The 13292-nt window shown below is 34.7% G+C and overlaps 1 protein-coding gene and 1 long non-coding RNA gene across 2 annotated transcripts; both read left to right on the top strand.

Annotated features, from left to right (window-relative positions):
• Positions 1-6844: 6844 nt before the first annotated feature.
• LOC129802521 (uncharacterized) lies at positions 6845-9977 on the top strand. Its single transcript, XR_008751805.1, has 3 exons — positions 6845-7140; positions 8063-8280; positions 9896-9977. It is a non-coding gene; the product is annotated as an uncharacterized LOC129802521 (long non-coding RNA).
• A 1278-nt stretch (positions 9978-11255) lies between these two features.
• LOC129802462 (transmembrane protein 183-like) lies at positions 11256-12413 on the top strand. Its single transcript, XM_055848274.1, has 2 exons — positions 11256-11369; positions 11432-12413. Exons 1-2 carry the CDS (start codon positions 11321-11323, stop codon positions 12394-12396), a joined length of 1014 nt encoding a protein of 337 aa, XP_055704249.1. The 5' UTR covers positions 11256-11320; the 3' UTR covers positions 12397-12413.
• Positions 12414-13292: the final 879 nt, after the last annotated feature.

Genomic DNA, 13292 nt, shown 5'->3' with positions numbered 1-13292 from the left:
GTGGCGTATGGCCAAAGGAACCACTACTAAAGGAAAAAGTCATTTATGCATTCGAATCTGGCAACACTAAAAAAGTAGATGATGTTGCATTTAATTTTTAAGTTTTTTCGAATTTTAATTATTCTTGTGAAATTTTTCTTGCCTAATTTTGTTGCAAGAGGACTAACAAATATAAAAAAAATGACATAATTGTGATAAATTTGTGGCAATTGCAGGGTTTTTTTTTTTGAGAAAAAAAGACAGTTCGTTACGTTCGTTAACAAACACTGATAGAAAATTGGAAAAATTTTATGTTTCTTGGAAGTTTTTTATTCTTTTATACTTTTCCAAAGAAAAAGAAACTATTCTAGAATCCTTACAGTGCAAACGATGTGAAATTTTCCAATTCTAGAAGGATAAAAAGGAATTTCTTTCCAGACAGTGACACTTATGGTTATCTAATGGAATAGATTTCAGTATCCGGAGGGCTTCGAAACAGCACAGAAATTGTCTGGAAGGCTACCTAGAAGATCTAGGGCCTTCTCCAGAGCAGTTAGAATGCCAGATTGACTAAGAAAAGCCCCCAGGAGCCCCAAAATAGATGCCAAATATGGTCTGCATGCTCTCTCTTCCAAGGCAATTTTCACACTAAAAAACACAAAAAAACAGTAAAAATCAGAAACTTTTCCACAAATATCATCACTGGCCAATTCTTTAATAATTTTTAATGAACTTACTACGGAAATTTGTTTACTTTCGTGCAAAATTACGTGAAAAATATCAACACAAATGTCGCAAAGGACACTGTCCGCCATCTTCTTTTTGACAACTCATCCGTTTTGGTGCATTTCTTCGAAAAAAGCAAGCACTTTTTCAAAACATTTTCCCGAGGATTTTCCAGGAACAATTTAAAAAATAAATAGTCATAATTGCTTCCAAAACTCACCAATTTTCTATTTCAATTCATAAATCAACGATATTCTGCATATTTTTCATAATTTTCCACGAATTATGCAAAAGTTGCAGAAGTCACTGGGCGACCCATATTTAGCCTATTTTTACTATCAAATCACGCCTTTTTACCAATTCTATGTCACAAAACTAATTCTAAAAGCTATTTCCCTTATGCTACCCATCAATTTTTAATGAAATTTCATTAATTAAACTTCACAAATTGGCTTTAAAAAGCAATCTTGGCGACGTTTTTTTGAAATGCTGGCGACTACCACTACAAAAGCAGAAAAACGACTTTTTCCTTTAGTAATGGTTCCTCTGGTATGGCGTATGATTCCTCAGATAACGCCATTGTAACACTAAAAACACTCAGAGAAATAATTATACGCCACTTTTATACTATTTTTGTTCTGCAAGCTTAACAAATACTCAAAATTATGAAAAATATTTCTAACAAAGTTGTTGAGATTATTAAATATAATGAATATTTAATAAATTTCCTATCAGAAAACAGCAATATCTCAAAATTGACAAAAACCAAGATCCGCCGTTGTAATATTCAATGTGCGATATATTCCCAAGTCTCTTGCTCTTGTGATTGTTTTTCACGAAAATGTGTTGTTTCGCTGCTGAAAAATGCGAGAAAAGTGTTTGTGGAAGTTCCTTAGGATAGTATTTAGTGAATTTTTGTAGACAATATCCTAAAAATGCAAAAGAAGAGTGTTTTTTTGGGGATTTCATTCTGGTGGAATCCCCATAGCTTTGAAGGAAGGAACATTTCCACACATTTTTTCCCCTTTTAACGTAATCTCAGCTTGATTTTTTGACTTTCTGGAATACGTTAATATAACCTCAAAACTTTGTCCTTACTTTCTTGAATATTGCATGATCGTAATATTCGCAGTTTGATGTGGATAAAAATCCTTTTTTCGCGTTAATCTCAAAAACATTTTCAACAGAAGAAAAAAAGTGAGAAGAAATGTTCCTTTCTTCAAAGCTGCGGTGAATTCCACCCAGGAATGAAATCTCCAGAAAAACATTGTTCTTTTACATTTTAGAGATATTTTCCACAAAAATGTACTAAACATTATCTCAAGGAACGTTCACAAACGCATTTCTCATCTTTTACAGCAGTAAAACAAACAAATTTTCATGAAAAATAATCTCGAATCGTGATGTTTTCCTTCAAAAATTCTGTCAAAAATTACTGTTGAATTTTGTTCCAATGTGTAGCGAGCGAGTAATTTCTTTCAAATTTTTTATTATGAAAATTACCTTTAATTGAATTGATTCTGGAAAGAAATTGCCTACACATACAAATTTACTTCAAAAACCCATCTTTTTATCAAAAATTCATACCAATGTGAAGGCAAGTCTTGAAGCACACTTCAATTTTGATTATGTTTTCCAAATAGCGGAAAAAAATGTTTTCTGCTCAAATTGGCATTCGATTTATTGGTGTGTTCTGTTCTGATTGTTTGCATAGAAGTTTTCTTGACAAGTTTTCAATTATTATTAAGAGTTTGTAAATTTATATTGATTAATTAAAAAAAACTTGGTTTTCATACTATTGTTCTTTTGTTCTACGTCCAAATTTCTCCATAAATTGGATGACATTTCGCTTCCAAATTCACGAATTTGAAAGACTTTTCGTTTTTTTTACATTATAAAACTCAATTTCTCTTAAACAAATTCAAGGTAATTTTTATTAATCATAATAAAGGCAGTTCTATAGAATTTTGTAAAATACAAAACTTGTAATAGATAAATAAAAAATGTCCATATAAAATATAATTAAAAAACTGACTGCTTTTGCTTGCAGAAAAATTTTATAAAATAAATTAAAATAAATATAAATGCTTTCTACTTTCAGAATTTTGCAAAAAAAAAAATTATACAAAAAAGTTAGGTTTTTGTCGTGGAAAAGCTATCGACTTTTATTAAAAATAATAATAATAAAAATAGGGATAATCATTCGAACCATTTAACTATCATCCTATTCCGTATTCTGATAAGCAAACAAAAATTATTAGGTTTTCCATACACCAGTAAAAAATTGCATGTGAAAATTATTAAGGATATACGCACGCAATAAATATTCTTGACAAGGCAATTCTCCCGGTCCCGGTGAATATTCAAATTCAAACATTTGAAATTTAGGAGATTTTTGGGAGATTTGAGCATCATCTATCGGAGGACGAGGAACTGTCATCGAAGTGTTGGCAGTTGGCAACACTGCTTCATTTAACAGTGAAAATGTAAACAATCTTAGAGGTTAGGGCAAACTTCCTTGTGAAAATTCATAAAAATTATTCTTATTTCATTTTTATTCGTTATAAATCTACTTCAAAAATACTTGTAAAATGAGCTGAGACTGAGATAATGTCCAAGGTGTTTACATTCACACTTCACCTCCCTTAAGGTGAATCACTAAATGCATTTTTTAGGTTATGGGTCAAATTTCTTCCGAAACACATTCCGAAGAATAAGAAGAAGAATGAAAAAATATCCTTTGACAATTCCGAATAATTACTGTTATTCTCTTATTTTCACAGCTATTGTAATCGACCGATTTCATCAATTGTCTTTGTTAATAGTACGGAATATTTCTGATTTCATAAAATTACCTTCATTAAACACAATTCTCAACAAAAACAACATTTTTTTAAGCAACTTATACTACGGTGCGACTCTGATACCTTTCTGTATTGTAAAAGTACTGGATTATTTTTGCTGTAAATGTGTCGTTTGGTCACAAAATGATTGCACCCAGGATTGTTTTGAGACACTTCAGAAGAAATTTACAGGTAATTAGAGTGTGTAAAATGATAAAATTGAGGGGATTCCTGCTGTCTGTTCAGTGTGAAGATTTTGGTATTGTTGCATTACGCAAATACTACAGGAGGACACAGGCATCGATCTTCGATGCCTTCTACATGCTTCAGACCTAGGTCAAAGGAACTGCTGCCATTGAGTGTTTGGAATTCATCAGTACAGCAGACATTGCACATTTGCGACATGTTTGTAAGAAAGTGCTATTTTTTAATAACAAGAATCATAGAAGTAGAGCTCCCACGGGTTGGATTTCCAAATTTGATCAGCAAATATATAACCAGCAAATAATTCGAGTTGATCAGTAAAAAATAAAAAAAAAAAATAATCAACAAAAAATGAAAAATGGTCAGTAAAAAGAAGATATGGTTAGCAAAAAATTAAAAATGAGCAGCAGAAAAAAATTAAAAATGAGCAGTAAAAAATTAAAAGTGGTCAGCAAAAAATTAAATATGATCAGTAGAAATATTCGTATTGATCAGTGAAATATTAAAAAGTGGCCAGAAAAAAATTAAAAAGGAGCAGTAAAAAATAAAAATTAATCAGCAAAAAATTAAAAGAGGTCAGTAAAAAATTAAAAGTGGTCAGTAAAAAATAAAAATCGGTCAGTAAAAAATTAAAAGTGAACAGTGAGAATCTAAAAGTGATCAGTAAAAAATACAAATTGATCAGTAAAAAATTAAAAATGAGCAGTAAAAGATAAAAATTGGTCAGTAAAATATTAAAAGTGAACAGTAAAAAATTGAATGTGGTCAGTAAAAAATTAAAAATGAGCAGTAAAAGATAAAAATTGGTCAGTAAAATATTAAAAGTGAACAGTAAAAAATTGAATGTGGTCAGTAAAAAATTAAAAGTGGTCAGCAAAACATTAAATGTGGTCAGTAAATAATTAAAAGTGGCCAGTAAAAATTTAAGAGTGAGTGATCTGTAAGAAATTAAAATTGGTCAGTAAAAAAATAAAATCGGTCAGAAAAAATATAAATTGGTCAGCAAAGAATAAAAAGCCAGTGATAATCCTAAATCAGCTTATAGAGGTGTATTTCCTTCGAGATCGGAAATCTTTTTCTTCCATTTTTTTTACACTTTTGTTTTTCCCAGTTTTTTCTTTGGAAATCTTGTCTTTCATACATTTTTCACAATTTTCATAAATTTTGTCTGTAACATTTTGTCTGTGCACAAGCATATTTTATAACTTCCCAAAAATTTTCCTTTTGTCAAAAAATTTTCATTTGCCCCAAAGGACGAAACTAAAAACTTCCCAAAACACTGAGAATTTCCCTTTACCCCAAAGTACGAAACTAAAAACCTCCCAAAAACAAGAAAATTTCGTTTTGTCCAAAGGATGAAACTAAAAATTTCCCAAAACACAGAAAATTTTCCTTTGCCCAAAATGACGAAACTAAAAATTTCGCAAATCAGAAAATTTGCCTTTGCCCCAAAGATGAAACTAAAAATTTCTCAAAACACAGAAAATTTCCCTTTGCCCCAAAGGACGAAACAAAAATTTTCCAAAACACAGAAAATTTCCCTTTGCCCTGAAGGGAAATTTTCAACTTTTTTATTTTTCACTGATCACTTTTTATTTTCTACTGATCAAATTTTATTTTTTACTGCTCATTTTTAATTTTTTACTGAGCATTTTTAATTTTTTACTGACCACTTTTAATTTTCTATTGATAACATTTTATTTTCTACTGATAAAATTTTCTTTTTTACTGATTATTTTTAGTTTTTTTACTCGCCACTTTTTATTTTTTACTAAGCACATTTTATATTAACTGCTAATTTTTAACTTTTTACTGACTACTTTTTATTTTCCACTGACCACTTTATTTTCTACTGATCACTTTTGATTTTTGCTGGTCAAACTACTGCAGACCAACAGGAAGATGATTAACAAAAATATCGAGATGTCTGCAAGTGCAAGTGTATGTAGAGGCAACTGATATGTACAATAAATGTAAAGAAGAAAAAAATAAAGTCGTTCATATCTTTAAATTATCTTCTTTTATTTAACTTCGACTTTCGACTCTTTTAAAGTTCAAGGTAATTTTTCCCTCGTCTTCGTACGCGTTCACCCAAATCTCGAAATCCTATTTTCCTAACGACCCCCTTGACTTTCTTCAGATTTTTTTTTTCTCGCGAAACTTGAAATCATTAAATGTGTTTAATTTTAGACTAGAGTATGTGTGATGCGAATATCTTTCATTTTTTTTATCCATAAATTTGTACCCCCCTATAAGAAATGGATCCAGCCACGGATGACAGACCGGATATTTCCATGAGTGCCCATGGAAATAACCACTGGAGATCCCTTAGCTTTCCACCTGGATTCTTACCCCTGGTGTTCCGCATGGAATAAGGACGGAAATTTCCCTTTATATGGGTGGAAAACACCAGGGTTAATCCAGTGGTTTTCCCTTTGAGATATACCACGGGTAGACTCCCATGGAATCCGTGCGGAATACCAGTGGAAATTTCCAGCAGCAATATCCAGTGGTAGTCCATGGGGTTTCCCAAGGGATTTTTCAGTGATACCCCCGGAAATTTCCACTGGTAATCCTATGGTTTTCCACCATGGTTATATGAGTGGAATGACAGTGGAAATTTCCAGGGTGATGAGTGGATATCACCATGGGTAGTCCAAGGGTTTTCCCGTAGAAAATTCCAGGTGGAAAATTCCATCTTTCAGATGGAAAATCCCAAAGGAATTCATGTGGAGTACCAGTGGAATATTCCAGTGTAAACATCCAGTGGAAGACCCTTGGTTCTCCCACGGTTATATACACTCATACACATGGTAATATCCACTGGTAATCCTGTGGTTTCTCACCACGGTTATATGAGTGAAACAACAGTGAAATTTTCCCTGGTGATGGATGGAAATCACCATGGGCACTCCGAAGGTTTTCCCATAGAAACTTCAAAGTTGTGAATTCCTACTTCCAGGTGGAAAATTCCAGAAGAATTTGTGTGGAGCACCATGGAAAGTTCCAGTGTTCTATTTTATTAAAAAAAAAAAGATTTCACTCTGCGATATGTCTATTTTTATATTAATCGAAAGAATTTATCACAACGGTCTCTGTATTTCAAATGTAATCGACGAGTCGATGATGCGTTCGATGAGTAATAACGCCATTTCAGCGCACGCGCATTGCTCACGGATTTTTCTGGAAGTCGTGGTGAATTGGTTCTTGTGCAGTTATTTGTGAAAAAAATACAATTAAAACTTTGAAAAACCAGTGACAAAAGTGTGCGGGATGAACAATAGAACTAGTTAAATAAAGTGACACGGTTTTCTATACGAAATAAAGAAATTTAGTGCGCGAAACACAAAAAAATCATCTTCTCCGTCTCATTCTTTGTGTTGACAAGGTAAGACGCCATTTAGAAAAGAAAATACCGTCAAATCAACTTTGAGTCACAAGTTTTTCTTGAATATTTTCCAAATTAGTTGAGATATTTGAATATCCAGTGGGTAATACCGCCACCGAGGCTGGTAGATACCCATGGAAACTGCGTGCGTGACGCGTCAATACAAAATTACAATATACTTCACCAGTGGAATCCAAGGGGATTAAGGGTGGAATTCACCAAGTGGACGCGTGGATAATTCCACTCTGTTACCAGTCGAATTTCCATTGGATCGCGCCGATTTTTTCTTATATATTCACAATTCAACAGAACATAAAATCCATTTTATTGCTGTTTATTCGCTTTCCGGAAAGTCATGCAAAATTTTTTCTTGTATATTTTGTTGGAAATACCCAAGAAAGCTATAATGAACAAGAGATTTTTCCTACTTCCTCCAAAAAATACAAAGATTTTCTTAGATTTTTCTTATATATTTTGTAAAATATTCTAATTTTTTTTTTAAATTTTATTTTATTGTTCAGAAGACTTTTACTGCGCTTCCGCAGAAAACGTGAGATTTTTGGGATTTTCTTGTATATTTTGTTAAATATATTATAGACACCCATGTTGATAAGGAGGTTCATATTGCTTCCCTTCTCTGGTAAATCTTACAACAAACACTTTTATCTTGGGTATTTCTGAAAATTTACAACACAATCCTAAGAATTTAGGGGATTTCCTTGTGAAAGTATGAAGAATAATCTGATCAGCGTTAGTATTTTGGGTACATTCAATAAAATGATCAAGGAAATCCTATACAATATCTACGATTTTCTGGAAGAAATAGGAGAGAAGCCCTGAGCAATGTGGGCTTCTTGTATAGAAATGGATTTGTATTATTTGTATAAACAAATAAAATAAATAAGCTTTTCATATTTTATAGACCATATTATGCACGATAAGGCGATGAAGTCCTGTGCCAAAATAGTCGGTCAAATCAAAGACAGCAATAGGCCATGCAGAAAGCGTAAGAAGGCAACGTCAGCAATTCCATTACCAAAGAACACTTCAGCAGTACCTGGGCCATATACTCAGCGAGGTTTGAAATCGTCTGAATCTACTCATACATCTATCTATCGTCTAAATCGTAAGCTGTGTACGGTGAGTGTCTTTAATAATTTGTAGTCTACCAAATTATAAAAAAAACATACAATAGCACTATTGTAGTAAATTAAAGTAGTGTGTGCACGATGAATTTTCGATTCGTATGATATGCAGTCAGATTCAGAAGGATTCGGATTTCGTTTTTTTTTCGTCGATGTCATTTCAAGATAATTTATTAATCAGGTGAAATGATAACTGTCTCATTGCGATCCATCGCTATTGTCGAATGTCCATTTATGGACAATCGAGATAATAACTTGCATTTTTGTCGCTAGTGTCGATATCTGTGTGGCAATCTGAAGGCATGTGTCCTGCCTTCGAACTTGAATCACTACGTCAGTTTTCATATTTCACTAGTGTCGATAATTCTCGCCACTAGCTTATCGACGCCTCCGGACCTGTCGATTTGTACTTTCGAAGTGAAATTAAGTGAACATTTTGATTTTTTTTTAGTAAGTATCCTTTTTCCTATTTTACTCTTTACTAAATACTCTTTTACTCTTTAATATATACCTTTTTTATAGATAGATAGATAGATTTATTTGCTCTTAAAACATCTGCGGCTGCCACCGACTTCAAGACCGACCTCATCGGGCAAGACGGCAGAAAATCCCGAATCACTCGTTGTATAGGCCATATTTATTTTCATATTCATCATTAGACAACATATGAAAGTGTTTTGAGAAGCTTTGCAGATGGAAAGAGGTGGGTCCCAGCATTATTCTTTTTTTATGGAGCTTGGTCTATAAAAACAAAAAGAGGAATGGTTTCATAACCTATAAAACTTAGGCTGCTCCCCATCGAACCGGCAAACATCATCAACGTACTAAAACAAGGTCCCGGAAACACGACGAATATCTTTTCAAAGGATTCCAATTCTAAGGCTGTGGAAAAGATGTTTAACCTGTCCTGCAGTCCGGAAGATTGAGAAATACTGGGTAATTTTGAAGACAAATCTCAGTAAGCAGGCCAGACAGCCGAAAATTCGGCGGATTTTGCGAGGAAGTGGAAGAAAACGATCCATTATCGTGGAAATGGCTTTGTCGTCAACTCCTTAATGAAGGGAATATTTAAAAAAATGCGGCGAGAAGCCATTGGTCTAAAAAAGAACCAAAATTTCAGAGAAATCCCAATAAAATTATATTTCCGTAAATATTTGTATTTTTTATATGCTGTGGGTAATTTTTCAGAGCCATTATTCAATGGAATATTTGGCACTCAATGGGTCAAGTGGTAGAGCACTCGCTCTATGATGCAAGTGTCCCGGTTTCGAATCCCTTTAGTTCACCAGGAATTTTTCTGGCGTTAAAGCTGTTCGGATTGCATCCAGTGAGCTTCACTGCACTTGACTCCACGGGGCATGGAACTGGCAACCTCATCCCGTACAAGAAAAAATAATATAGCATGTCTAGAAATCTCCTTGCGGGAAGGCCCAGTTCCTTCATGGAATGTCGCGCCAGCATTATTTATTATTAGTCAATGGGGAATTTCAGCGTGCACATTTATTTACGTAAATTAGCTAGGCATACCTATCTCTAAAAATCAAGTCATGCTCATGAAAATTTGGATGAGTGGCTAGTAACGGTTACTTTTTTTCAACTTTTCTTTCTAGGTGATCAACGATTCCTGCTTCTTTTGTAATTCATTATAATGTAAATAATTTTTCAATTACGTCAATATTTTTTATATATGTATCTGAACATTAAATTAATTTGAAGTTTAATTAGATTTTTTTTAAATTAAATGAATTATTTTTTTTTAATTTTATTAAAAAAGTGAAGTTAATACATGAAATAAAATGTTCTCTGCTATATATGACCAGTGTTATTACTTTAGTCTCAAGCTTGAACGATAATCTGAAGTACAAAATTGCCTGAACGCTTACAGAAAAGTATATTCTTTAATAGAATGGAGATATTTCATTAGGCATAAAAAAAGAAGGTCGCATAGAATTGACATGTCAACTCCAAGAGATTCTTAGTATCATCGATATGACAATACTTTCGCCGCATTCGAAGAGTATAGTGCTAAAAGAGGATCTTCTGTTGCATCACCATCGCTCTCTTCCAGCACCAAGTCATCAAGAGGAAACATTTCTTAACATCCATGAATTGCCAACGCAATGGTCTGCCAGTGGAATGCCATGGTACAGCTCTTACCATGTGGATTCCATTGGTATCCCATGCGAAAATACCGGCTGGTTTTCCGAGATCACCCATGGAGTGCCAGTGGAGTACCAGTGGAAATTACCCCGCCCAGGTAAAGCAGTTACCACTGGGTTGCCATTGGTATCCCATGGGAAAACACCGGCCGGTTTTCCGAGATCACCCATGGAGTGCCAGTGGAGTACCAGTGGAAATTACCCCGCCCAGGTAAAGCAGTTACCACTGGGTTGCCATTGGTATCCCATGGGAAAACACCGGCCGGTTTTCCGAGATCACCCATGGAGTGCCAGTGGAGTACCAGTGGAAATTACCCCTCCCAGGTACGGAACTTACCACAGGAATTCCCTTGGTGTCCCATGGGAAAATACCGGCCAATTTTCCGAGAGTACTCATGGATTTCCCATAGAGTACCAGTGGAAATTACCATGCGGCAGCTTTAGAATTTCAACGGGAATGCCCATGGATTTCCACTGGATAACACCACCACCGAGGCTGGTAGATTCCCATGGAAATTGCGTGACGCGCCAATGCAAAATTACAATGTACTTCTACAGGGGAATCCAGGGGGATAAAGGGTGGATTTCACCAAGTGGACGCATGGAACATTCCATTCTGTTACCAATGGAATTTCCATTTGATCGCGCCGGATTTTTCTTATAGGGCCAGTTAGTATACAAATCAAAAATGAAGGGAGAATCACATCACGCATAAGCTATAGCGACCTTACTCTGAATTTTTATTTGGCGCAATCCGAAATTTCGGATCCCGCCAAACCCGAGTAGCCATTTTGATGACGTAGATAGTCTCACTGTGACGTCGCTGATTTTAGTGATTCACCTTATAGGGACGTGAAGTGAGAATGTAATTGGATAATGTCGAAAAAAGTTAAAAACAGGGCCAAGAAATATCAAGCTGCTGCAGGTTAGTTACACATTGATCCCTCTTGCCTGGAAAATTCTTAAATGGCAAGTTTTCCTTTGCAGATTTCACAGATTTCACAATAAATGAATGTGCAAACTCAGTAGTACCAGTACCTGTTCTAATAGGGAAGAAAAAGCAGTTTGTAGAGTGCAATAGCACCAAAAAATTGGTGGAACTTGCAGAAAGAAATGAAAGAGAAATTCTGGAGAATTCCAATGAAAATCTCCCGGAAAGTTGTGAAGCAACAGCTAAGAAAATCCAGAAAAATGTTAAAAAGACCTATGCAGACTATTGCATTGATGTGTGGTGGTTAATTTCCAAACACATAATGCCGGAGGATGTTCTGCGATTTGCCTTGATATGCCGGAAGACGGCCTGTGTGGTGAGTATGGAAAAATTCTGGTCCCATCTTTATCGACGATTCTACACAAGGACTGCAGAACTTCCATCTCAGCTCCAGCCACGATTGCTGGGGAAGCAAGAGGGTCTGAGAAATGCCGTAATTCGATCACTGTTCTACACATATCCTCCGTTTAAGGCAAGTCTGCCCCAGCGAACAAACAGAGATCCTGTTTGCCTCGTTGGGAAGCGCCTGGAATCATCGTGGTTTGTCCAGAAGCCTAGAGAGGAGCTAAAATGGACTTTCATCTACACCTTCAGGCCACGGACGTACAAAGAGAAGCGGAAAATTCGGCTGGAGGAGGGCAAAGGATTGAAAAGTTTTCCAGCTGAAAATAGTCATTTTCTCTTGATATCCACTCGACAATTTCGTCCCTTGCCTCAATTCTATGGTCACGATGTCTTTCTGAAAGCCCTAACGCGTCCACTGGCCACGGGATTCTCAAAATTGCCTCTGAAGGCTCTGAAGCCTCTGAAGCCTCTGAAGCTAACTTTTGAGGATTACAAGAGGGACACCGTGCAGACAATCACGTACGAAGGCGCCGTATTTGTCCAAGTTATCGACTGGTTCTCTCCCCTCTATGAGACGGTTATTCTGAAACTCTGTGATTTTGAAAAAGGTGAATAAAAGCAGATAAAACCTTATCACGTCTTTCAAAAAAAAAAATAGATCCGATCATCTTATGGTCGATGAGATTCTTACTTTGAACCAACTAGAAGTGCATTTTTTTACTTGTCTTTCCTTTTTTTTTAATTAATTTAGAGGCGATAAAAATCTATCTGAAAGCCTCAGCATCAAGAAGCTAAGGGGTAGCTCATTGCAGAAACACTAACCCATTTGGTAGAGAAATGTTTCTAGAAACGCAAGCACGAAACACCACAGGAATCAGAAATGTTTTCAGAAACACAAATATTTCTAGAAATGCACCCAAGAAACACAAACATTCCTCAAGATACAAAACGTTTCCAGAAACGTGAAAACGATCCTGGAGATCTGAAATAGGGAAAGGCTTTCAGACTTTGCACTCTGGCTTCGAACACTTTACATTGTTTACAAAAACAAAAGTTTACAAAGACTAGAGCTATTAAAAGTCTATATAGCAATAAATTGGTCAGATTCGTAACTGTAATATAGGAAAAATGTTTAACCCTTTAAAGACGATTGGAACACCGATGTCCCATAAAGAAAATAATTTTTCCAGACTACCCAAAGTTATTTTTTCTTATGTCTGTACATAATTGTAAAGTAGAAGGTTGAAGGAATCTACAATATTTTTTGCAAGTCTCTAGCTATTTGCTATAAAGTAAATATTTAAGTTCAGAAAATGGCGAATTTTTAAATTATCAAATTCATAATTAATTTTATTTATTTTTTATACTTCCAATTTTTTTAAGCAAAACCCTTTGGCAATAAAAACTACAATACTCAAACGGAATATTTTTCATTAAAGCGAAAAATATTATTCAGTGGTATTGTCAGAAAAATTACTTAAATTTTTGGGCTATTTCTGTTCCTATCGTTCA

Source organism: Phlebotomus papatasi, chromosome 2, assembly GCF_024763615.1.
Source record: "Phlebotomus papatasi isolate M1 chromosome 2, Ppap_2.1, whole genome shotgun sequence".
NCBI classification, from domain to species: Eukaryota; Metazoa; Arthropoda; class Insecta; order Diptera; family Psychodidae; genus Phlebotomus; species Phlebotomus papatasi.
The sequence above is the reverse complement of the archived record's forward strand: the minus strand, read 5'-3'. Positions and strand labels throughout refer to the sequence as shown.